Source organism: Leptopilina boulardi, unplaced genomic scaffold (assembly GCF_019393585.1).
Source record: "Leptopilina boulardi isolate dan_hultmark-lab unplaced genomic scaffold, ZJU_Lbou_2.1 LbouV2_214, whole genome shotgun sequence".
NCBI classification, from domain to species: Eukaryota; Metazoa; Arthropoda; class Insecta; order Hymenoptera; family Figitidae; genus Leptopilina; species Leptopilina boulardi.
Window position 1 is genome coordinate 878,456 of NW_026137768.1, and position 27,855 is coordinate 906,310.

At 29.5% G+C, this 27,855-nt stretch overlaps 1 protein-coding gene across 4 annotated transcripts in view; it reads left to right on the forward strand.

Moving 5' to 3' along the window:
* LOC127279048 (zinc finger protein 726-like) overlaps positions 1 to 27,855 on the forward strand; it is a 63,134-nt gene that overhangs the window by 24,163 nt on the left and 11,116 nt on the right. For 2 of the 4 annotated variants that reach the window (XM_051301152.1, XM_051301153.1), the window contains one exon: positions 6,802 to 6,960. The exons of the other annotated variants lie outside the window; for them this stretch is intronic. In XM_051301152.1, the coding sequence (XP_051157109.1) occupies positions 6,802 to 6,960 (159 nt within the window). The remainder of the gene's footprint in view (positions 1 to 6,801; positions 6,961 to 27,855) is intronic. 4 annotated transcript variants of the gene reach the window in all.

Consider the following 27,855-nt stretch of genomic DNA (forward strand, 5'->3'; position numbering starts at 1 on the left):
CAGATATGGATAATAATAATAAACTCACCCCCTACCCTTGAAATCCACCCCTAATTTATAAGTTATAAGATACTGAATTCAGTTTTCAACAATCAAAAAAATAATTTTCACTGATTATTATCATATTGAGAAATGCATTGAGTACATACTCAATGCACTCCCCTCCACGATGGCGTAGAGGGGAGTGCATTGGGTAAATGAAAGGGGGGGGGTACGACAGTAGCAAAGAAGCTCCCATGTGGAACTGCTGTTATAAGGCAATCAGCGCGTCGTTTCGTTTTCTCTGTGTAGCGTTCTCCCACTACCTCACCGATTGAGCCTGGGTCTGTAATTTTCATTTTCATACTAAACTCCTAACAACAGGCACTAAAAGCTACAAAATTAATAGGCAATAATGACACCAGCATTATTTTGCAATTTTAAAAACTGACATCATATTCGTAATTATCGACCCCGAAAACCCCTGAGTAATAAGTTTCAGATGAATCTAATGAAAGTTAATCATTTCGTCCGCCATATTGGATCCGCCATTTTCAATTTTCTAAATCTGATATCGGATTCGTAATCAGCGACCCCGAAAACCCCGCAAGTGACAAGTTTCACATGAATCTAGTGAATTTTTATATTTATCGGTCGCCATATTGGATCCGCCATTTTGAATTCTTAAAGACGGACATCGGATTCGTAATCAGCCACCCCGAAAACCCCCGAGTGATAAGTTTCACGCGAATGTAGTAAATTTTTATAATTATCGGTCGCCATTTTGGTTCCGCCATTTTGGTTCCGCCATTTTGAATTTTTGAAAACGGACATCGGATTCGTAATCAGCGACCCCGAAAACCCCCGAGTGATAAGTTTCACGGGAATCTAGTAAATTTTTATAATTATCGGTCGCCATTTTGGATCCGCCATTTTGAATTTTTGAAAACGGACATCGGATTCGTAATCAGCGACCCCGAAAACCCCCAAGTAACAATTTTCAAGCGAATTTATTAATTTTTAAAGGTTTTGGTTTTTAGGGGTAGTTTTAGTTATTTTTCTGCACCCTCGGGTTGAATTTTTAATATTAATTTTTTTTTACAAAGGTTGCAATATTTTTAAACATATGTTACTATGAAAGCCTGAAAAAAAAATTTCTTCTGAAATTTATACCTTTTTTTTCATTTTTCTCATTTTTCGGGTTTTTTGAAGGGGTGTATTTCAAAGAGGGTAGTTTTTTAAAAAAAATACATGTATTTACATTTGTTACTCTATCCCTCCCCTTCAAAATGAGATCTTAGTGGAGTTAATCGATTAAGTTTTAAGAAAGTTATGATTTTTTGAAGTAGGTGGGACGTATGTGTCCCACTGGCCATGAAAGGGTTAAATTAAATTTTTTTTACAATTTTACTTTTACCTTTACTTTTAAACGTTCATTCTTCAAACTTAAAAATTTACACTTCATTCGTAAATCTTTTCTTTTAATATTGCACTTCTGTTTTTGAGCCTCAGTTGATGTTCTTCTCCTTAAATTAATGTGAGCTTTAAGACAAGGAGGACATCGTACTCTATTGCCATTGTGATTTGACACAGCAAAGCCAAGGCAATTATCATGTCTATAATGTGAAAAAAAGTTATTATTTTTTATTTGCAACATTATTAATCTGTACTACATCATACCAAATTGACCATACCAGTTATTTTCATAAACTTTTCTACATGGTATTAAGCGATTTACTTTGTTGAACAGTTTAACCTAATCAGCCATCTCGGCAATATTTTTGATTTCAGGCAGGATGATTTCTTTTAATTCTATTAAGGGGACGCCTAAGTCACCTTAAATCAATGAAGACAAAACGATTTTTCGGTACACTTTTCTCAAAAACTATTTGTTTTATTGCTTCGGGCCTATTTGCATTCAATCATAGATATGATCAATTCTTCAATCAAATAGTTACAAGACTTCAAGTTAACTACAAATGTTTTTATAAACATTTAAACTTAGTTATAAAAAATTACTGACTTTTTCTCATGTTTATATCAAGAAGACTAGAGTCAGGAGAGTCAAGTAATGGGGTGGGGATGAAGTAGAAATGGAATGCGAAATTTCGTGCAACATGTGACACGTGCAATTCACATGTGTATATAAACTGAGTTAAAAAGTGAAAAATTATATATATATATAGTACTGCTTTCGTGTCATCCTAATTGCAAATTAATGAAAGTTGTTGTGAGATCTTCATTTCTATTTATTATTCACAATAACTGTGTTTCACGATTAATTTCACAATAAAATTCTACAACACTTCAAATGTGTTTTCACTATTCTTAAAATTATATTTTGAAAACTATTATAAATTATTTGATTTTCAATCGCTTTATGAAAGCTGACAGTTGTTGTCATTCACTGATCACATGTGGACAGAATGCGCAGAAACCAAAAGTGCTTTTAACACAGCATAGGTTTCTATACAGTCCCACCCAAGCGGTTTCACGATGCAACTTCAAGCTGCCTGAGGAGAAATAGCGAAGTTGACTCTCCTGTCTCTAATCTTCTTGATATGTATATATTTTTCCAAATAAGTCAAAATCATGTCAAACTATTTGACTGAATTCTTGACCATATCTGTAATGTAACTGAATGCAAAACGACCCGAGGTAATAAAAAAAATAGTTTTTAGAAACGTGTACCGAAAAATCTCCCTTTTTGCATTGATTTGAGGTGACTTAGGCATACAAAAAAAAAATAAATTATATTTTCACAACTTCTTACCTTCAAAAATGCATTATAACAATTGTATTATTAACCATAAATACTTACGCTTGCTGTTAAATTTCGACGAAGAATAAAATTATACTCTTCAGCATACATGAACGATCTTCCTTCCACAATGACCAAATGACTTCTTCCTCAGAATTAATTGCTTAACTCTAATTTGAATGTTGAAATAATTGAACACCATTAACAAAATCATCAACGATTTTTGAATATAAAGTATTTTTCAGATTGATCTGCTTTTCTGGTGTTTCTCCTTCCAAAACAGATTCACTTTCAAGTTTCCTTTTTCGTGTCTCATTCCTATTTTCTGTAAATACATTTCTTTGTTCATTTAAGATTTCTGCATCTACAATTTTAACAGTATATTCTTGCTTTTTCCTAGGAATTTTGCTAGGGAAAATTGTAGAAATGGTTTTGAAGCATAACTTAGATTTCTTCAATGCTACTTCTTCAAATGAAGAACCTTTAGAGTATTTTTATACCACGGCGTTCCTTAACCAGCATTAAATAAAAAATGAATGGACCTCCGATTTTTTTTCGGGGTTTTGAAGTAGAGGTAAAAATATTACTTTTTAGCCCAAAACGAAAATCTTCGGTCGAGCTTAGAGTTTTTTTTTCAATTTTAATTTTTTATACAGGTTTACAATGCATTTTTGGAATTATTTATGCGTTATCCAGCATATATATAGTATATACATATATGTATTTATGTATATATCTATATATATATGTATATTATGTATATGTATATATATACATATATATATATATATTATATCTACACTCACACACGCACACATACACATATACACGCGCAAGCAGAATGTATCTTATACAAAATAAAACACAACAATTTTAAATTTAATTTGCAGAAGCAAAAATAAAAATGAATTTTTTTAATACTCAATAGAAATTCATAAAGTTTTACATAATTTTTTTTAACTCAACGAATGATAAATATAAGATCAACAATAATAATACATATTTGAAGAACAATATAGTAAGTTGCAATTTAAACATTACTTATAGGGTAAAATTAAATGTTACAATTTAAATATGATAAGAATTATATTCACCAACTGCCCGCATCAATTTTGCACCATAATCTGGGTTTTGTTCATAAACTTTATACTTCAGCCAAGTAACATTAAAGTCGTGCTTAAAATATGTTGACGTATTTCAAAAATTCAACAAAGTTGTAGAAGCCTGTTTTGGTATTACGTTGGATGACAATTATAAAAATTACATTGAAGATTTCAAATCAAGTTATTTAAAATTAGAAATTTCAGTAACACCAAAGGTTCATGCAGTATTTTTCCATGTACCAGATTTTTGTGAGATATATCAATGTGGCTTAGGCTTCTACGGGGAGCAGGCTATGGAGTCCGTACACCACGACTTTAATGTTACTTGGCTGAAGTATAAAGTTTATGAACAAAACCCAGATTATGGTGCAAAATTGATGCGGGCAGTTGGTGAATATAATTCTTATCATATTTAAATTGTAACATTTAATTTTACCCTATAAGTAATGTTTAAATTGCAACTTACTATATTGTTCTTCAAATATGTATTATTATTGTTGATCTTATATTTATCATTCGTTGAGTTAAAAACAATTATGTAAAACTTTATGAATTTCTATTGAGTATTAAAAAAATTCATTTTTATTTTTGCTTCTGCAAATTAAATTTAAAATTGTTGTGTTTTATTTTGTATAAGATACATTCTGCTTGCGCGTGTATATGTGTATGTGTGCGTGTGTGAGTGTAGATATAATATATATATATATATACATATACATAATATACATATATATAGATATATACATAAATACATACATGTATATACTATATATATGCTGGATAACGCATAAATAATTCCAAAAATGCATTGTAAACCTGTATAAAAAATTAAAATTAAAAAAAAAACTCTAAGCTCGACCGAAGATTTTCGTTTTGGGCTAAAAAGTAATATTTTTACCTCTACTTCAAAACCCCGAAAAAAAATCGGAGGTCCATTCATTTTTTATTTAATGCTGGTTAAGGAACGCCGTGATACGTTCTTTCAATCGCACTTTCGGCGAAATGCATAGCGTATATTCGACAACTTGTGCCAAAATTTTCGATTCCGTCTTTCCTTTTTAGAATTTCTTTCCAACTAAGCAAAGTTTCTTTCTGTAAAAACATAAAATTATGTTATTATTATTATTTCATATATAATAGTAAATTTTAATAAACACAACATTTTTTAGCTAAAATGTAAATTTTTGTTTTTTTAACTTTCATTAATTCTTAAAATTTCAATCAAATCTATACTTTATATATTCCAATCGATTCGTCTTTGTTGATAATTAATGTAATGTTGAAGTCGTATCAATTATTTGAAATGGTAAGTCATGATTTTCTTGATGGCGTGGGTTGAATCAAAAATACATTGTTTATTGAATAATTAAAAATATAACGACTAAAGTTTATTTTGGCACTTAAATAATTCTACAAGGTTGAACATAATTTTTCACTTTGTCCTTTTAAACTCATCACAATTATCAATAACGAAGGATGTTGAAAATAACAAAAGATTTTAATTAATAAGTTGCTGAGCACATGTTCTTAGTGAGAACGCGGAAGTTAATCTGAATCTAACTTGATTCAAAAGGAAAGTGGTGATACTAAAATGAAAGAAGGGCTGCCTACAGGCAGGTTTAAGCACAATGAATACATTTTAGAATATGAAAAGTTTGAACAGTCTTGCTGTAAGGAAGACGATTATATTATATATTACCTTAAATTTTTCTATTTAAAAATTTTTTCAATTAAAAAAAAATTTTTGGAAAAATGACGATAAAATTTTTTTTTTGTATTTTTAAAAATCTTCTCGTAATTTTTGAGAGATTAATGTGATAAATAAGCCTACCAAATTTTATCCAAATGCATTAAAATCTGTTAAAGATATCGTGTTCACAAAAACGATCCACACACACATACATACATACATCCGGACAATTGATCAGGATCTCATATAACATGTTTCTATATAGAGGAAAATTTGTTTTCACCATGTTTAAAAATTTTATAAACGAAAGGACTACAAAGCTTCCTCCACGAGGAAATAAAAAATAAAAAATAACTGAAAATTTTTCAATAAATCATTTTTGTAGGTTATGTTTTGAAAAATTTTGCCATCGCTACAATTTCATTTAAAGAGAAACTCCTTCTGAGAATTTAAAAAAAACATTAAAATTGGTTAAGAATTCGCGTTTCGATAGAATTTCAAGACGATAATTGTACTTTTGTCCCACTGTACATGGTCTCGTCACAAACGTACAAATGACATATATCAAGTAATTTAAAGTACTTTTAACTTGTTTTATTTATAAGAATTGATTTCGTCACATAATTTTTTTAATAATATTTAAATTTTAATTCGTAATTTCTTTTTCATTGTCACGGTGAGTTTTAACTAACTTTCACTTAAAGGTTCTGCCATAAAACTTAAGACTTTAATAAAAGAATTAAGATTTAAGCATAAGACTTGAGACTCAAGCATGTAGCTTATAACTTTTTGAAACAGCGAATATGCGCTGTTAATCAGGATATTTAAGCTACTTCAAAAGAGAGTTGGATTAAAATTGACAATTTTTTAACATTAAATCAATGAAATCCCAGGATGTAAGCGCTTTGCGCCTGTTTCTCTTACTGATTTCTGATAAGTTTTTTTTGGGTATTTGAGAACATTGTGCGCCTTGACAATGAAGTAGTTAATAGGATGTGGCGCAACGAATCAGTATATTTCGATACATTTTTTGCACCTCCTCTTGATTTGTTGTAAAAGTGTACATTTTCTACGATAACGAAAACAAGCCGTTTAAATTTATTTTTATTCAATGTATTAACACAAGTGTTAATATTAATTCACAAGTTGGGTCGACTTTTCTTTCGACTGCCTTGATTCGATCGATAGTGTTTGAAGCGTAAACACAAGAAAAATATTACACAAAATCCAGTCTTTGAAAAAAATTAATATTTTTATTTTTTAACTAGGAGGTAAGCAGAATAGTCAAAACCAACCGGAGAAGCCGTTTCATTGTAACGTTTGTGATGGAACTTTTTCAAGATATTCTTCTCTTTGGTCTCATAAACGACTTCATTCAGGAGATAAACCGTTTAAATGTGAAGTTTGTGGTTTAGCTTTTGCAAAAGGTAAAACTTAAAGTAATGTATGAAGTAGCTTTAAATATGAACATATTTAATTTTAATTAATAAATAATTATAAGGACCACAAAGGAACAACGAATAAAACAGGTGTATAATGGAAAAACCTCAAAGTTTAACGTTTCGGAGCTGACTCAACTCTCTCTTCAGAATCAACTATATTCTGGTCTTGAGTTATACACCTATTTTGTTTGTTGTCCTTTTGTGGTCGTTATAATTATTTATTGAATATTGAAGGACGTTAAAGATGATTATTATTATAAATAAACTCAAGACCAGAATATAGTTGACTCTGAAGAGGGAGTTGAGTCAACTCCGAAACGTTAAACTTTGGTGTTTTTCAATTATACACCTGTTGCCCTTTTGTGGTCGTTATAATTTGTAGTGGGCTTTTTACCTAAGAAAAATAAAAAGATAATAATATTTTACTCTAAAAATTAATAAACAAAATAATTACCTACTTAAATTCAAATTATCAAAATTTGTAAATAAACAATAGTAAATGAGTAAAAGAATTATAAACAAACAAAAATAAATAATGGAATTCCGCAAAATTATATAAATTAACAAAGTTAAACAAAATACCAAATGTTTACAAAAATATCAACAATTAAAATTTTTCCCGGAATTATATAATTTTTCCAATATTTTTTCACAGTTTTTCACAATTTCGAAAAAAACAACAATTTAAGCCATTTTAATATTTCCTCAACTTGGTCGCACTAAACTCAGTAAAAGTTGGGCTCCAGTCCTTTCTTGAGACAGTTTTCTCAAAAAATAAATGAAATTAAAAATCTTAAATTGAACTAAATTCCAAAATACGGGATTAAATCCAAAAATGTGAAAATGTGGAATCAAAAAGCCAAAAATTAAAAGATAAACATTAAAACTTAGCTACAACATTGAGAAAAGTGAAATGCTTTCAAGAGCAAATAGTACTAAATATTGCTGGCTAGTCCGTGTCACATGACCAAAGGCATAGTGCGTCGGGGTGCGAAGAAAATAACCCTTTGTTTAAAAGAAATTAATTATAAAATTTATTTAAGTTCAAAAACTTCTAAATTTTAATTTTACAACATTTTACAACAATAAATTACAAAAAAATAAAGAAATTGCTCTAGCATTTCTTAGGCCAAGGTAAAAAAAATAAATCAATAAAATTGTCGATCACTTATATACCGAAAAGTTTTTAGGAAAGTTGATATATTTGGAAGGCGTCCCATGCTTTAGAGCAAGTCTATTCCCTTCAATGAAAGCGCTGCTATCCCTGTGGATAATTAATAAATTCTGAAATTTACATAGGGAAGTGTAGCCATGAGTAGTCCACATTTTGTTTGTCGTGTATAACTTTTTTAAGGTAAACAATTAGCAAACTCTGATACACTGCTGGATAATAGCTCTAAGTTACATGGATTTAGAATTTTGTCACAGAACAATTTTCTAGACATTTTTCAAACTAGTTTTTTTTTTACCTTTTTTTGTAGTCATGAGTGGACCACCGTGCAAAAATTCTCTTAAAACTTATCAAAGCAATTAAATACTATAGATCTTCAATTTATACATAAAATAATTGTATTCCGTGCATTAAAACGAATCGATTGGTGTATATAAAGTATATGTTTTACCTAAAATTAATTAAAATTTTCTTAATTTTTCAAAAAATTTAATTAATTTAAAACATTTTTCAACTCGAAATGTTCAATTTAACTAAATCAAATGAGTTTAAGAAATTTATTGCTTGCTTAAGCAAATTTTTTGCTTCACACAATGAGAAAGAAAAATGTTCATAAAAGGGTAAGTCTACGTTAAAAATATAAAAATCTTTCATTTGTTTTATAATATAGTTTTTAGTTTGTAACAATATTATAAAACAAATGAAAGTATAGAAAGAAAAATCTGGATCTTAATTTTCCTGGAGATGATGATATTCAAAAAACGATATCTCAAGATATAAAAAAGTCTCAAGGATGAATTTTTTTAAAATTAAAGATAAAATAAAATGGAATATTATTAAAAAATTAAAAAAAGAGATAAAAATTGAAAAAAACTTTAAAAGAAATTTTGTTTTTTTCTATTATAACAGAATTTTATTTTTATTTAATAATGTAATTATAATTATAACTCTTACAATTTTAGATATTTTAAAAATTCCTGTTACTTACAGATTGCTCTTATATGAAGCTACAATTTTACCAAGTATCATTAAAATCAAAGAACCACTTGAATATTCTGATATTTCTGACGTGGACTTATCCAAAATGAACCTAAAGAACCCCCTGCTTGTTTAATTATTATATGATAAAATAAATTCCATATCCCATCTTGCCCTCACATGCGAAATGACACTAAAAAACTAACTAATAAAAAGTCTCCCCTATAATAATTCTTATATTAAATGATAAAATTGTAATATTGCCACACTGAAAAAGTTTAGACGAAATGTTGTGTTACCGGTGGTAGTGCGGCGCTACTTTCTTTTAGTGTAAAATTTAACATAATTTGGGCAACACGTTCTTCAAAAGGGATGTAGAAATTCTTCTTCTTCTTCTTTATTGGCCTATTGACCAATATAGCGTCAACATGAAGCGATAATTCCAATTAGTTGTCAAATAATTGCTCGACGTTTGACGCCATTCTAATATGTGCCTTGAACGAAATTCGCATGGCAGGATGAAGAACTATATTCACATGACATTTATACGAATATAGAAGAATCAACGACACTTTATCTCTCGGGAATAACCCAAACTATTTTAGTATGTCTAAAATTCTGGTCTGGCAGGTGATAACACTGGGCATTCATTAATCAAATTATATAAAGATTTATCCTCTTCACCACAAATACCAACCGCTGTGATGTTCCATTTCATTTTTGCAAAATGCTCCGATACACATATATGAGCATCTTCTGGGTAGATCAAATCCGGAAAACCACGGCTTTTTGTTTGATACGTTATTTTATTTAAAATTCTATCTGAGTTATTAGTTACATGTTTATAATGCCATCGTTTAATTGATTCAACTTTCATTTGGTCTTTAAACAGAGAAAAAATATCGGTCAAAAAAACAACCATTGCAACTTTGGATTAAAGCTTGAGTTAGGCTCAAGGTTTGGCTTTGGTTCAAAGCTTGTGTTTTACTCAAGACCTCAAAGCTCGACTTTAGCTCACGGCTCGAGTTAGTTTCAAGGCTTGATTTTGGCTGAAGACTCGATATTGGCCTAAAGCTCAAGTTTAGCTCGAGGCTTCTGTTTGGCTCATGGCATGAGTCGAAGCCAAGCCTTGAGCCAAATCCAAGCCCTGAGCCAGAGGGACTTAGTTTTTTTGCCTACTTTTTATGCTTTCAACGTGGTACAGCTCAAAAGGGCTTCGTTTTTGCAGGTTTTGCTATTAACATTTTTTGTTCAGGAGATGATGAGCTACAAAACTACAAAGTTTAAAAAAATTTGACCAAAAGATTTTTCCCCTATAGCTTGTGCGGGGTCCTTTTAAACTTACAAATTGAGGGCTCCCATACAATAAGGGGACGAACGCTCGGCGAGTTACTTTTTTGCCAGTCAAAGATATGAAAATGTTCATAAAATTAAAATTCGAAACTTTGATTTTTGAAAAGTACTACCTTATAGTAAATAAGAAGGCGCATCTTTTTTTCCTTTAACATTTTTTTGTAGAACGACTATTTTATTAAATAAAGTTAAAAAACTGTAAATATTTTATTTACAAATTTCATTTAATTTTAAAACATAAATTGTCGTATCTTCGACAATAATTAAGGAATCGTTTTGGAATTTTGTATACACACGCATTTGGGTCCATAGAAGGCGAAGATATAACAGGAAAGTTAAAAATCATCAATTGTTTAACCCTTTAATGGCCGAGTTTTTTGTCGTTACTTTAGGCTTATAATGTATATTAGATTTAATTACTAAAGTATTCAGTATGAGAAAAAAATTTTTTTTAACATGTCTCACCCCTTAAAACCACCCCCACGGTACATTACTACCCCAAAAAACTGATATTTAACCAAATTGATGAATTAAATATTTTTCAGCTCTTATCTACTTTTTATTTATTTATAAACATTGCCTGGTTGCTTAAAAATTGAAAAGGATCAATAACCCCTTGAAAACACCCTTAAAGTCAAATAATCATTCCTTGACGGTGAAAGTTTTTGTAAATGATTAAAAAAAATCTATAGATTCTAATTGCTTCTAAATTATAAACAATTATTTGAAAGTTACACAGACATAGATAATAATAATAATAATAAACTCACCCCCTACCCTTGAAGCCCACCCCTAATTCATAACTATTCTCAGTTTGGAACAATCAAAAAAATAATTTTCACTGATTTTCGAAAATATGAAAAAAAAAATTTTCTATGATAACTAAGTATTAATACTGAATATAAACAACCCCTGAAAAACAACCCTTAAGTCAAATAACCACCCCTTAATGATAAATGTTTTTGTGAATAAATGAAAAAAATTATATGGATTCTAAGTGCTTCTGAATTGTAAAAAAGTATTTCAATGTTTCACAGATATGGATAATAATAATAAACTCACCCCCTACCCTTGAAATCCACCCCTAATTTATAAGTTATAAGATACTGAATTCAGTTTTCAACAATCAAAAAAATAATTTTCACTGATTATTATCATATTGAGAAATGCATTGAGTACATACTCAATGCACTCCCCTCCACGATGGCGTAGAGGGGAGTGCATTGGGTAAATGAAAGGGGGGGGGTACGACAGTAGCAAAGAAGCTCCCATGTGGAACTGCTGTTATAAGGCAATCAGCGCGTCGTTTCGTTTTCTCTGTGTAGCGTTCTCCCACTACCTCACCGATTGAGCCTGGGTCTGTAATTTTCATTTTCATACTAAACTCCTAACAACAGGCACTAAAAGCTACAAAATTAATAGGCAATAATGACACCAGCATTATTTTGCAATTTTAAAAACTGACATCATATTCGTAATTATCGACCCCGAAAACCCCTGAGTAATAAGTTTCAGATGAATCTAATGAAAGTTAATCATTTCGTCCGCCATATTGGATCCGCCATTTTCAATTTTCTAAATCTGATATCGGATTCGTAATCAGCGACCCCGAAAACCCCGCAAGTGACAAGTTTCACATGAATCTAGTGAATTTTTATATTTATCGGTCGCCATATTGGATCCGCCATTTTGAATTCTTAAAGACGGACATCGGATTCGTAATCAGCCACCCCGAAAACCCCCGAGTGATAAGTTTCACGCGAATGTAGTAAATTTTTATAATTATCGGTCGCCATTTTGGTTCCGCCATTTTGAATTTTTGAAAACGGACATCGGATTCGTAATCAGCGACCCCGAAAACCCCCGAGTGATAAGTTTCACGGGAATCTAGTAAATTTTTATAATTATCGGTCGCCATTTTGGATCCGCCATTTTGAATTTTTGAAAACGGACATCGGATTCGTAATCAGCGACCCCGAAAACCCCCAAGTAACAATTTTCAAGCGAATTTATTAATTTTTAAAGGTTTTGGTTTTTAGGGGTAGTTTTAGTTATTTTTCTGCACCCTCGGGTTGAATTTTTAATATTAATTTTTTTTTACAAAGGTTGCAATATTTTTAAACATATGTTACTATGAAAGCCTGAAAAAAAAATTTCTTCTGAAATTTATACCTTTTTTTTCATTTTTCTCATTTTTCGGGTTTTTTGAAGGGGTGTATTTCAAAGAGGGTAGTTTTTTAAAAAAATACATGTATTTACATTTGTTACTCTATCCCTCCCCTTCAAAATGAGATCTTAGTGGAGTTAATCGATTAAGTTTTAAGAAAGTTATGATTTTTTGAAGTAGGTGGGACGTATGTGTCCCACTGGCCATGAAATGGTTAATTATTTTTTATTATAAATATAGAAATGTCTGCTACGACGTTTTTTTGTCTTTGCCGAAAGAAAGTCTGCGGGGAAGTTTAAAATTAAAAGAATTTCCAGTGAGACATTTGTTTATTGGTATATAAGGAAGTTTTTTGTTAAATTGCAGAAAGATTTCTTGTTTAGTTTTTGAAATATATTAGTTTAAACAAATAGCGCGCGGCGCGTGAGCGATCGCCTCTGTGGAGTTTCAAGCGCTTGACTTCAGTAGAGCATTTATTGCGAGGGAAAATTATAAATTACATAGTTTCTCGTCAAATATATATATATATTAAATATTAAATTGTTTATAAAAGTACAACTTAAAATTTGTTTATACAAAACTTTTTAAAGTATGAGACCATTGATATGTTCAGAAAGAGTACAACAACATATAACATATACGTACATGTAAGATTATTTTTAATAGGTATATATTGCAGCTGTAAATTCTTAATTTATTAATAATATTTATGTATTTAAATATTTTAAATACACATTTTCCAGTAACAGGCGTTCGCAACAAGATTCTACAGGTGTAAAGATCTTTTGATGAATTATTTTCCCGGATTCAGAAGTATATTCTAGTCCCTAAAAAATTTATTTTACTGTATAAAAAAGTAAATTATATTTTTAATGTAAAAATTATAAAATTGTTGAAAACAAATTACTTTTTCCATTCCGATTTTTTATAATTCAATTGTAATAAAATTAAGTTAGATTTTTTATTAAATTTTATTAAAAAATAATCATGTATAAAAACGCGTAAGTAAATATTAATGCAAATAAATATAAATACAATTCAAAAGCTTTCCAAAAAATTTGGTGAATTCCCACTCGAAACATTTTAACGTAAATAATTTTAATTTTAAATAAATTATTTAGATTTCAATTTTTAGACTTTATTTATTTCAAGACGTTAACATAAAAAATTATAGAATTATTAATAGGTATAATTTTTTTTTAATATTAATAGTATAAAAACATTACATTACCGTCTGGAATATAAAATTTTATTCCATTTGTTTTTAATATTTAATTGTAAATGAATCTTTTTACTTAAGAATTTAGAATAATATGAAAATTCTAATTTAAAATTTTTTATTTGTGCTAAAGCTGGTTTAAAATTAAATAACATTAACTACCTTGTTTCTAGAATATTTCCTAATATTTCTTTTCCATTTATCAATATTTCGAAGCCTTTTTCGACCTTTTTCGAACTCCTTAATTCTAATAAAATTTCATTAAAATTTTATCACAATTATAAAACGTCTAAACTTTTCACGTTTACACTTTTAAAACCAAATAGTCTGATAGAATAATCAATTCTGATCAATAATTACAAATTATATTCAAAATCATTGTTTATAATTTGTAATGATGGAAAAAGGAACCGGAGAATTGTTTATTTATTATTGCTTTGAATAAAATTTTGTTTTGGTAGTAATTTTCGAACGATTAATAGTTTCAGTGGTATGCATCAATTTTTAAAAATGTTATTTATGAATATAATATTGGGAATAATTCATTTTTATAATATGTAATAAATAAATATATAATATTGTAATTATTAATTTTCCCTCGCAATAAATGCTCTAACGAAGTCAAGCGCTTGAAACTCCACAGAGGCGATCGCTCACGCGCAGCGCGCTATTTGTTTAAACTAATATATTTCAAAAACTAAACAAGGAATCTTTTTGCAGTTTTACAAAAAACTTCCTTATATACCAATAAACAAATGTCTCACTGGAAGTTCTTTTAATTTTTAACTTCCCCTCAGACTTTCTTTCGGCAAAGACAAGAAAACGTCGTAGCAGACATTTCTATATTTATAATAAAAAATAATTAAACAATTGATGATTTTTAACTTTCCTGTTATATCTTCGCCTTCTATGGACCCAAATGCGTGTGTATACAAAATTCCAAAACGATTCCTTAATTATTGTCGAAGATACGACAATTTATGTTTTAAAATTAAATGAAATTCGTAAATAAAAGATTTAGTTTTTACCTTTATTAAATAAAATATTCGTTCTACAAAAAAATGTTAAAGGAAAAAAAGATACGCCTTCTTATTTACTATAAGGTAGTACTTTTTAAAAATCAAAATTTCGAATTTTAATTTTATGAACATTTTCATATCTTTGACTGGTGAGAAAGTAACTCGCCGAGCGTTCGTCCCCTTATTGTATGGGAGCCCTCAATTATCGAAAGTCAAAACTATATCAAATTACAAATAAAGGGGGAAAGGAATTAAAAATTCTGTAAAAGTTCACATCACTGTATTGAAACTGTCAACAGGGTGTCCAGTGGTCAGGAAAGTTATGGAAAAGTCAGGGAATTTAATTTAAAGTCAGGGAACTTTTTAAAAATTTGCCAAAAATGAACATTCTTATGAATTTTTTAAATTTTTCGGTGCAAGAAAAAGTTTATAATGCTAATAAATAAAATGTTTTTTATTAACTTAAAAATACTTTAAAGTTGGGATTAATTCTTTATCTGAGATGTAGAAGTACTCTCTTAATAAGACAAGGACCCGCAAGTATTGTAAAAATTGTGACAACCCGGACGCGATATTTTATTTTGTATAATTAATAGTCAAATCGCAGGTATCGACTCGAGCCGGGGAGCACAAATTATATTCGTGACTTCCATAGATCCTTACCATATGATAGAAGTATTATTCCAGCGAAGAATAGGTGGCAGAACAAATGCGAGTTTTATGCGAGAAAAGACTATATCATGCAATGATAAGACGAAAAATCGATCAAACTTACCAAATGGTCGCCGGCGTTTATGTCGCTGATCTCTCTTAATGATTGATTTATCCTTAATAAAATTATAGCTGTAACGTCGAACGTAGAGATTCTAAAGAGAGAGTTTAGACACAGATTACTCGAAGTCGATTGGTGTGATTAAACCGGAACCAGAAGTCGAATAAAGCGCGCGAATTTGAATTCAATTTGAATTTCAAATTAAACAAAATTGTCAAATGTTAAAAAAAATTAAAGTACAATCAAAAGAACATAAACAAGACTTAAAAATGTTTTAAAAAAAATTATATGAAAAAATTAATTTCTATGATTAATTTTTTTAATTACTAAATAATGTAATTTAATTGATTGAATTATAAACAAATTATTTTTTGTAATTATTAATCAATAAAATTAAATTATTGTTACTTAATAAATAAATGGTATCCGGACAAAAATTCCAAATCAAAAAGTCCAAGCCAAAAAATTCAAAGTGAATGAAATTCAGAAAAAAATCTTTTCACTTTGGACTTCATCTTTTGTCCTGGTTAGAAAGTTCAAAAAAATTTTAAATCAAAAGTAAATGAAATGCAAAAAAATTTTAAAAATAGTTTCACTTTAAACTTCTTTTAAATTTTTTGTCCTGGTCAAAAAGTCAGACAGAAATTAAACATCTAAAGCTAAAGTTACCTTCGTTGAATGAAATTGTCTTTTGGATTTATGCGGCTGTCTTTTTTTTGTTTATAAACTTATGGCATTTTAATATATATATATATATATCTTGTAACTTTTATTTATTTCACATTTCATTTTAAAGTATACACCATGTAACCTCAAACCTTATAAATGTCAATTTACGTTGTTTACTAGAGGACGATCGCGCATGCGTAAATAAGAATCTCTCCAAATATAATTTGAATTTTTCGCGCGTTTCTATACGACTTCTGGTTCCGGACTAATCACGATGCGCAGAAAACAATTGTGTCACAACTCTCTCTTTAGGATCTCTATTCGACCGTAGGATCACAATTATAATGAATGCGAAAACTTGTAATGCAATAGTTGAGAATAACAACAACTTTTATTACGATTATAAGAAACAATTACTATTTTAAGTGCGTTTATTTAATTTTTAAAAATGTAAATTTGCACAAAAAAATATGACATCACAATTTTGTGTACTTTTACATTATAGAGTACTTTTGTCGCTTTCAAAGAGGGTCCATTTTCTTACCTACTTGGAAACTCACACAAAAGCAATTCAATCCTGTACTTTTACAACGTTTTGTTCTTTTACCACTACGAAAATTGTAAAGCTACAAGTTCGATTGTATTTCTAAATTTAAAAAGTGTATAAATATCTCACTGAAAATAGTAAAATTACATAAATTCTAAAATGTAATTTTACTATTTCAAAATGCAAAATTTTTTTATTTTTCACAGTGTGTAGTTGGTAAGAAATAAAACCCACATCAGATATATGACAATTACATTATGTAAAATTACATAAAATAGTAAAATTGCATTACACGAATGAAATAGTACGTACAGTAGATGTTTGTTTACAATGTAACGTAATTTATCAATTATCATTGTAGGAATATTCAAACTTTAGTTTTATTAATTTTACTGTGCGACAGCCGAAAAACAATTTTTATCGGACCTACTAGAGGTTGTAGGTAACAAAAAACTAAAAAGAATCGTATATTAAAAATTTCCCTAACACTTCCAAATTTTGATTTTACAGCTAAAAAACCGTTTTCAAGCGTAGTAAATTGTGCGTTGAACGAGCCATATTTGAATAGTTTTCTTTAAAAATTGCCTTATTTATTGCAGTTTTTCTACACGAAAAAAAATAGTTCGTGAAACTTTCGTAAACTAGTTGTGCACTTTTGGACGGGCCCAAAGTTTGAAAATCTTTCATTAACTTTTTCCAAGATTTCACAAACGTTCATCACTCTCTTCATGACAATCAATGTCTGCGCACGCGCACAAAAAAAGTTTGTAGAATCTTGAAAAAAGTTCATGAAAGATTTCCAAACTTTGGGCCCGTCCAAAAGTGAAAAACTAGTTTACGAAAGTTTCGCGAACTATTTTTTCCGTGTATTTGCTAGATCAATAGCAAATTTAAGTATTTGTCAGTTGACCTTAATTTTTTATTCTTAATTGTTTTATGTAAAGTGCTTCTGAAGTTTTGACCATTTTTTTGTATCTTGGTCTTTCTACGAATAAGTTTTTCTGTAAATATTAATTTTATTTTCCATATAAGAAAAACGTAGCTAGCCTCAAAACTGACAAATACATAAATTTGCTACCGGTCTTCGGAATAGAAAAACTGCAATAAATCAGTCAATTTTTAAAGAAAACTATTCAAATAGGGCTCGTTCGACGCACAATTTAGTACGCTTGAATATTACATGAAGAAAAAAAAAGTTTAGTGGAAAATATTTTTCACCTTAATTATTTTATGTTAAAATCATGTCATGGTAACCCACCGATCGGGGTTTTAGTGTATAAGTAAATATAGACGGAAATAAAGAAAAAAATTCCCTGACTTTTCTCTGACATTTTTTTTTTCGTGACTACTCGTTAGTGATCGGTCAAACCCGGTCGGACTCACTCGCTTAACTTCGTCAAACTTCGGTGATTTTTGATATTTTTCTATCATTTTTTGAAAGAAAAAGTTTCTATTATAGTATTATATGTAAATATAAGGATTTAACACCAATCCACTTTCTTATCGACTATATCAAAATATAAAATGATTATACCAGTTAACGGAATTCTAAATACAGAAAATGAAATATTTTATTCTAATACTTGTTACAGGGCGTATTAGAATTTAACATTTTTAGAGTTTTCATAATACAATTATGAATTTCGCAAAAACTATTCTAATTTTTGTTTCTAAATATATTAAACTTTATTATTTTTATTTCAGGCATTCTTAAAAAATAGTAATGAAATCTATAAATACCCCATAATCTGCAAAATCTTCCGCAATTGTAACTTAATATACTAAATATGAGTGTCAAAATATTAAATATTCTAAGAAGATTTATTTCCGTGTATATTAACTAAGGTGTTTGGTTAATATCGCATGTATCTATAGTCAATTTTACTAAAGTTTAATTAGTCAAAGTGATTCTAGCCAATGTAACTAAGATACCTGGTTATTCTGATAAACTTCCCTAGTCATTCCGACTAATTGTCGAAATCAACTTTGACCAAGATTGCCTAGTGGGTTCCTCTCGTAACCAGGCAAATTAGTTAATTCCTGATATACGGGAGTTAGGAATTTTTTTCAGTGAAAATAACTGCTTGAATTTCTGTAAGCCGTACTAAAAAAACTAAAAGTAGTAATTAAAAAACTAAAAACAACACTTTGCAGATAGGGAAAACCATCGAAATAGTGCGCCGTGCAGTAAATAAACAATTCTTGTACTTATACAAATGTCGGGCACTGACATTTTTTTGTGGATTCATAATCTTTAGTGAGGCGGCGTTGCCAAGTTGACATATATGTGAGAACCTAACCTCAAAAAACATATGATAGTAGCTCCGACGATATTCAATTTCAAATTCGCCGCGCTTATTTGAACGATACGGCAACACTGCACTCACTTACATGGGTGAGAAATTCTCTCATCTGCGACCAACCGCGTTACAAAAAAAAATGATGCGACTGACGGAGGGTTAAATATTTAGAAAAATGGAATTTAAATGGGTTGTACTAAGTAGGTTGGATGAGAAGAACCCTCGACCATCATAGTTCTCAACCGCACTGAGAGCGCTTTAACGCGCTTTTTTTTGAACAACAGAAATATACATTTTAATTATAACGCAATAAACAAACAAAGAGCGTCGCCAATACAATAGTGCAATTACAATCGTCTAACGGACCACTAACAGTCAGATGTTTATTATTACACTGAGTATATTATCGTATATATTTTTATGAACATTAATGATATAATTAATAATTTTGTCAATATAAAAAATTTTAAGTGATTAATTGTGTTAATGAATAAAAATTTAAAAAAAATTTTATCTACACAACACAAAAATGGTATATGAATTTTAATACCTAATTTTATATTTGGAGTTTAATAACTTCGACATTTTAATTTAGAATGACATGGACATGAACTTAAATTTCAATCAAGTGAACTCTTCATACATTCCAATTTTTTCGAAAATAAATTAAGTAACAACAAATTTTTTTTAACAAACTAATGTAATTTATATAATGCTAATACTTAATGAACACTCATTTCTTTATCAGAATTTTCTTATATGGAAAGCACTGTTAACTTGAAAGTATCAAATTGCAACTAATTGATACCCAAAATGTGGATCAAATAAAAAATTGATACAAATTTTGGTATCAATTTGATACTTTCAAGAAAACTGTGATGATATGCCTTGTTTTTCCTCTAATTTGACTGAACTAACATTATTTACAAATAATTTAATATCGAATATTAAAATTTGATCAAAACATACATTATTTGATTTTCAACAAATAATTAATGCCATCCCAAATTAATGAACATAGTACTAAAATATAATAGTGTTTAAAAATAATCAAATTTCGTAAATTTTTGTAGCTTGATAATTTTTTTGGAACTTTTAAAAACTTGAGATTAACGTTACTAGGGTCAGTTGGGGTAAATGGGGACAAGAGGTTTTGGAGCTTAATTGACAGTTTTAAAATTAAGTTCAACATCAATATTTTAACCTCAGATCACCTGCAAGAGGTTTTGAGTATTGCCAAGCTTTTATCTTGACAATTGACAGCAATATAATTCAAGTTATCGCTCTATGCATAAAAACTTGAAAGTCAAAGTTAAACTCTTTCAGTATTTTGTCTCGCATTTCAAAGAAAACAGACTTAAAAATCATACCAAATTTTTTTCTTATTCCTTATAACTCCAATAACAGAAATTCACTTGAATTTTTGATTTTTGTTAATTTGGTTAATAATGACGCTGTCCCCATTTACCCCAAAAATTTGAAAACTCAGGGTAAATGAGGACAGCTTGTCATTATTAACCAAATTGATAAAAATCAAACATTCAAGTGAATTTCTGTTATAGGAGTCATAAGGAATAAAAAAAAAATTTGGTATGATTTTTAAGTCTATTTTTTTTAAATGCGAGACGAAATACTGAAATTAATGAAAAATAAAAAAATTTCAATTGGTTCAACTATTATATATGTACTACAAATTTTTTTCAAGTTTTTTCATCCCCTAATACAGTAATATACTTAAGGAAACTTTTTTCTTAAAACTTTGTTAGAAACTATGCTGTCCCCATTTACCCCAAATGTTATGAAATTTTCTAAATTTTGGGGTAAATGGGGACAGTCAGTTTCATGCCTTTAAAGCTTATCTAAATTTTTTTCTGCTGCATAAAATTAATCCTGGGAACGTAAATAACAACTTAAAAAATAACCCGCAAATATTACCTTTTAAAGGAAGAAACTTTCGTAATTATTTGTGAAAAATAGCGATTTTGTCCCCATTTACCCCAACTGACCCTATAACTGATTTTCTCTTCACATTATACAGTAAGAAAAGTTCCATGGTAGTCACAGCCCATGAGTGCGAGTGAGACAAACTTATGCGTAACGCATGCTTTCCTATGACTACCATGGTACTTTTCTTACTGTATAATGTGATCTAAAATCAAGTAATTTATGTTTTGATCAAATTTTAATATTCAATATTTATTTATTTATTTATTTACATATATATACGGGCAATGCCCTTTCGAACAAGTGTACTAAAGTATAAAAAAAAATATAAGAAAAATGACAGTGCGAAACAATGCTTTGCTATATCTCAAACAATACCAAAAATTTCAGAGCGTAGCTTACATACAAATGTACTTAGAGAAATACCATAAAAATCAATGTTGTTATGGTACTCATTAGCTTCTCTTGTTATCCTATTTATAACAGAATTGATTCCATAGTTTGTTCTTTGAAATGTCTGAACAAAGCAGAATTTCTGGTTGGTGTAAAAGGAACAGCAAAATTTAGTAAAGATAAGAGTGGAGGGCAGTTAATAATGCCGTTAATAATTTTAAACATAAAAAGTAAATCAGTAAATAAAAATCTGTTTCTTAATAGAGGAATACCCAAAATCCTTCTTAGCTCAGTATAGTCATGACTAAATCTATCAAATGGTATCCCCAGGTCCGTTAACCTAGCTTGTCCACATAGTCCGATCTGGATAAAACCTATTTGAAAATTAAGGGCTAATTTAAGGCTAATTTAATGCCCTAATGCCGAATTTAATGCTCGGCATTTTCTTTAAAAAACTTGTGGACAAGCTAGCTTAACATTAAGGTGGCTTGTCCACACAATGAAGGAGCACTCGTAGGAAGGCCTACTATAGGTCAAAATTTAGGGCTTTTTTAAGGCTCTTGAATGCTCTATTGTAGAATTTAATGCCGGCATTATTTCGCGAAATATTTGCAAAAATTCAATTTTTACGTTATCTCATTTTATCCACATCATGAAGGAACACTCGTAGAAAGGTCTACTATGGATCAAAATTTAGGGCTTTTTTAAGGCTCCTCAATGCTCTATTGCCGAATTTAATGCCGGCATTATTACACGAATTATTTGCAAAAATTATGTTCAACATTACAAAAGTTTGTCCAAAAAACGAAGGAATACTCCTAGGAAGGTCTACTATAGGTCAAAATTTAGGGCTTTTTTAAGGCTCCGCAATGCTCTATTGACGAATTTAATGCCGGCATAATTTCGCCAAATATTTGCAAAAACTCAATTTTTACTTGATATCAGTTTGTCCACACAATGAAGGAGCACTCATAGGAAGGTCTACTATAGGTCAAAATTTAGGGCTTTTTTAAGGCTCCCCAATGCTCTATTGTCGAATTTAATGCCGGCATAATTTCGCGAATTATTTGCAAAAATTCAATTTTTACGTTATCTCAGTTTGTCCACATCATGAAGGAACACTCGTAGAAAGGTCTACTATGGATCAAAATTTATGGCTTTTTTAAGGCTTCTCAATGCTCTATTGCCGAATTTAATGCCGGCATTATTTCGCGTAATAATTGAAAAATTCATTTTTTACTTGATATTTGTTTGTCCAAAAAACGAAGGAATACTCCTAGGAAGGTCTACTATAGGTCAAAATTTAGGGCTTTTTTAAGGCTCCGCAATGCTCTATTGACGAATTTAATGCCGGCATTATTTCGCGAAATATTTGCAAAAATTCAACTTTTACTTGATAAGCTTGCCCATTTCTGCTGCTACTCAGCCACTAGTCAGACCCTAAATAGCGTCGCTCGTCTGAAAAGTCTAGCCAAAAAGGTCGTTAATCCTAGAAGTACCACTTCCACGAAAAAAGTTTTTATATATGCTAACATTTAGGGCTCAATTAGGGCTAATTTAGTACCTCATGCAAAAATTTAGGGCCCTTTACCTATTTAAAGTAACCCTTCGTACTGCAAGCTTGACGTCAAGCTGGATCTGAATTAGTAGTTTTCTAATTTCTACTAATGAAAGAGTGCGTATTCGTTTACTAATTGAATTAGTAACAGTTATGACTAATTTGTAGTAAAAAAAACTACTAATTGCTAGTAGAAAACTACTAATTTATGGAGTAAGTCGTATTTTTTACTATTTCAAATTAGTAAGCCGATTTACGCTATGAATTAGTAGTTTTTTACTAAAAATTAGTAAAAACTGTTACTAATTCAATTGGTAAACGAATACGCACTCTTTCATTAGTAGAAAACTACTAATTCAGATTTAGAGAGTAGGGTTCTTAACTAAGACTATTTAAATTTTTCAAAAACCACCCCTAAGTTCAAAAAAACATCTCCAATTATTAAAACTTGATTTAACCTAACAATAATCATATAGGACATAGGAGCTAAATTAGTGTTCTTCAATAGCACTAAATTGACTTTTTAAAAATGCACTCCTAAGCACCCCAACCATGTAACTGATAGAAAACCAAACACAAAACCTACCCTCAAATAATTCAAACTTAATATTTTCAAAAACAAGTACTTATGAATTTAGGGCTAATTTAAGGCTCTTAAATAGAACTAAATTAAATGTTCGAAAATGATCCACTAACTTCAAAAACTACTAACTGGGTAGTTCTAACTCAATTTTTTCAAAAAACAAGTACTTAGAAATTAAGGTTAATATAAGGCTCTTAAATAGAACTAAATAAATGTTCAAAAGTGATCCACTAATTTTAAAAACTATACATGAGTATTTCAAACTCAATTTTTTCATGAAAAAGTACTTAGGAATTTAGGGATAATTTATGGCTCTTTACGAGCACCGAATTGGATATTCAAAAATGATCCACCAACTTCAAAAACCACCCCTGAGAAAATCAAAATCAATTTTTTCAAAATCAAGTAATTAGAAATTTAGGGCTAATTTAGGGTTCTTAAATAGCACTAAATTAGATGTTCAAAAATGATCCACCAATTTCAAAAACTACCTCTGAGTACTTCAAACTCAGTTTTTACAAAAAACAAGTACTTTGGAATATAGGGCTAACTTAAGGCTCATTATTATAGCACTAAATTGCATTTTCAAAAACGATCCATCTTCGAAAACTTCGCCTCAGTAGTTCAAAAATTTCTTTTACATTTTTTTATCGAAAATAACGATTTTTAATAAACAAATTAATTTTTTTAAACTGTGGAAGCTATTATTTTTACTTTTTTTTATTTTTACATACCTGAAAATAGTAAGAATATTTTGCAAAAAAAAATTTCGAGTAGTCATCCAAAAAGGGTAATCAGGTTATCAGTAAAACATTTTACAAAGTATTTTAGTAGTATTTCCATGTATGTAAATATACAAACAGTAAAACAACGGGTCTAAAGTTAAAAAAAATAATTTGTTTATAAAAAAATCGTTATTTTCTATAAAAAATTCAAAAATAAATTTTTGAACTAGTCGGGGGTAGTTTTTAGGATTGGTAGATCATTTTTAAACAGCCAATACAGTGCTATTTACGAGCAATAAATAAGCAAGTAATTCTTAAGTGCTTATTTAAAAAAAAAATCGTTTAGACTTGCTAAGATAGTGTTAAATTTGGCATAAAAGCATTTTAGAGTTTTAAATAAGCCCTAAATTTTGACACCTAGAAGACCTTCCTATGAGTGCTCCTTCATTGTGTGGACAAACTGATATAACGTAAAAATTGAATTTTTGCAAATAATTCGCGAAATTATGCCGGCATTAAATTCGACAATAGAGCATTGGGGAACCTTAAAAAAGCCCTAAATTTTGACCTATAGTAGACCTTCCTAGGAGTATTCCTTCGTTTTTTGGACAAACAAATATCAAGTAAAAAATGAATTTTTCAATTATTACGCGAAATAATGCCGGCATTAAATTCGGCAATAGAGCATTGAGAAGCCTTAAAAAAGCCATAAATTTTGATCCATAGTAGACCTTTCTACGAGTGTTCCTTCATGATGTGGACAAACTGAGATAACGTAAAAATTGAATTTTTGCAAATAATTCGCGAAATTATGCCGGCATTAAATTCGACAATAGAGCATTGGGGAGCCTTAAAAAAGCCCTAAATTTTGACCTATAGTAGACCTTCCTATGAGTGCTCCTTCATGATGTGGACAAACTGAGATAACGTAAAAATTGAATTTTTGCAAATATTTGGCGAAATTATGCCGGCATTTAATTCGTCAATAGAGCATTGCGGAGCCTTAAAAAAGCCCTAAATTTTGACCTATAGTAGACCTTCCTAGGAGTATTCCTTCGTTTTTTGGACAAACTTTTGTAATGTTGAACATAATTTTTGCAAATAATTCGTGTAATAATGCCGGCATTAAATTCGGCAATAGAGCATTGAGGAGCCTTAAAAAAGCCCTAAATTTTGATCCATAGTAGACCTTTCTACGAGTGTTCCTTCATGATGTGGACAAAATGAGATAACGTAAAAATTGAATTTTTGCAAATATTTCGCGAAATAATGCCGGCATTAAATTCTACAATAGAGCATTCAAGAGCCTTAAAAAAGCCATAAATTTTGACCTATAGTAGGCCTTCCTACGAGTGCTCCTTCATTGTGTGGACAAGCCACCTTAATGTTAAGCTAGCTTGTCCACAAGTTTTTTAAAGAAAATGCCGAGCATTAAATTCGGCATTAGGGCATTAAATTAGCCTTAAATTAGCCCTTAATTTTCAAATAGGTTTTATCCAGATCGGACTATGTGGACAAGCTAGGTTAACGGACCTGGTATCCCCGTCTGTCTAGCAACAAAACGCATAAATTTATTTTGCACCCGTTCTAGTACTATTAATAAGTATTCTTGGTAAGGTGACCAAATCAATGAAGCAAATTCAATTATTGGTCTAACTAATGAAAAATATAAGACCTTTAACGCTAATATATTCTTAATATTAAATTATTTGTAAATAATTTTAGTCCAGTCAAATTAGTCGAAAAACAAGGCTTTAACTAAGGCTGTTTTCTCAATTTTTTTGCTTAAACCTTTCCTTTTGGGGTTAAAATTAAGTACCTACATTTAATACTTCAAACTCCTACCGGACAATAAATTTTTTTTTAAGAAATAGGGTAACGGCACCAGTGAAAGAACATTTAAGGAAATGCATACTTTTATCATTTATTATTTTTGAATGCAGTTATTGAAAATTTTTTTACCAATTTTTTTTCGATAGCTAATTAAGTGTAGAATGCGAAGGTCATATTTAATTTTCATAAATATAAGATGTTAATTAAAATTTTAATTAATAAGTAAAACATACCTATTTCACCAGTGAAAAAACAAATTGTCTAATGAAAGAATTTTCTGCATCCAGTGAAAGAACAATGTGAAATATATATTTAAAATATATTTAAAAAATATATTAAAACAAAGATAAAGTAATAAAATGTTTGTAATATACTAAAATAAAGGTAAATTAATGATAATTATGAATATTTTTTAACTAAGTTTGCAGAATCTTATTTTTAATTGAAAATGCATTTATAACCTACAATCAATCATCTAGTTGCAATTTATTTTGACAATATTATTGTAACCTAACAGTGTTAACCTATTTGATTTTGTCATTTTTTTGTTTGACTTCAGACTATTCGTTGAAGGTGTTCCTTCATTGGCTTGCATTGGAACCAGTGAAAAAACATTTCTGTTCTTTCACTAGTAAATAAAAAAAACCCCCAATGACGGAATTTGCTTTTCTTATGGCAAATTAATATTTTATTAGCTTTTAAATGAAAAGAAGTATTTCTAATACACAAGATAAATTTAGTTTAAAGAAGACCGACGATTTAAGGCAGTTTAAATTAGTTAAATGTGAAAAAAGAAATAACGTGTCAGAGAAGAGTTCTTATTGTTGAAGATAAATTTGCAACACAACATTTTTAAAAATTATTTTTTATAAAATTTACGTGTTAACTCTCTAGGTATCATAGATACTAAAGACGTAAATTAAATAAGGAACATAAAAATAAATAATTTATAATACCAAATTGCTTATTACACTAATTAGAATGCAAAACATGAAATTTGTTCTTTCACTGGTGCAGTTACCCTAGGTGCAAATTGACGCCTTCCATGACATTTTATCATAAAAATAGCTATTATAAAATAGAAAGTGTATAAAATTCTGTGTAATTCGATAAAAAATTGAACATTGTAGCTCAAAAGTTGACCGAGATATAGCTTTCCAAAAAACCCATTTTTTCCGTGATTTTAGCCAAAATCCGGTATTTTTCAGTTTTTTCAATAGCTTTGAAACTAATGATTTCTTGAAATAGTGACCAACAGGAAAGTTAAAGCTGACTAAATTCCTGACAATTTGCAAAAAAGAAGAATGTAATAGCTCTAATATTTTCGGAGATACAGTGTCTCAAATTTGACCAATTTGAGATTTTACATGCAATGGTAATAAATGAGATTGTATGTAAAATCTCATTCATTCATTCATTCCATCTGTCCACACTTGAAGTTAGACTTACTTTGTTCCTTTTAATTTTCTAAAATTTTGACAATTCTTGATTTCGTAATATTTTATGGTTAACGCGACGGATATTTTTATTCATCGTCATTAATTAAGTCATATACTAAGTGACAGTTTAAAGTAAAAAAAAATATTGTTCATTGTGTGCAGCACCAGTAGGGGAGATGTATGCAGATTGAGACGGGGGTTTTTTTTTGG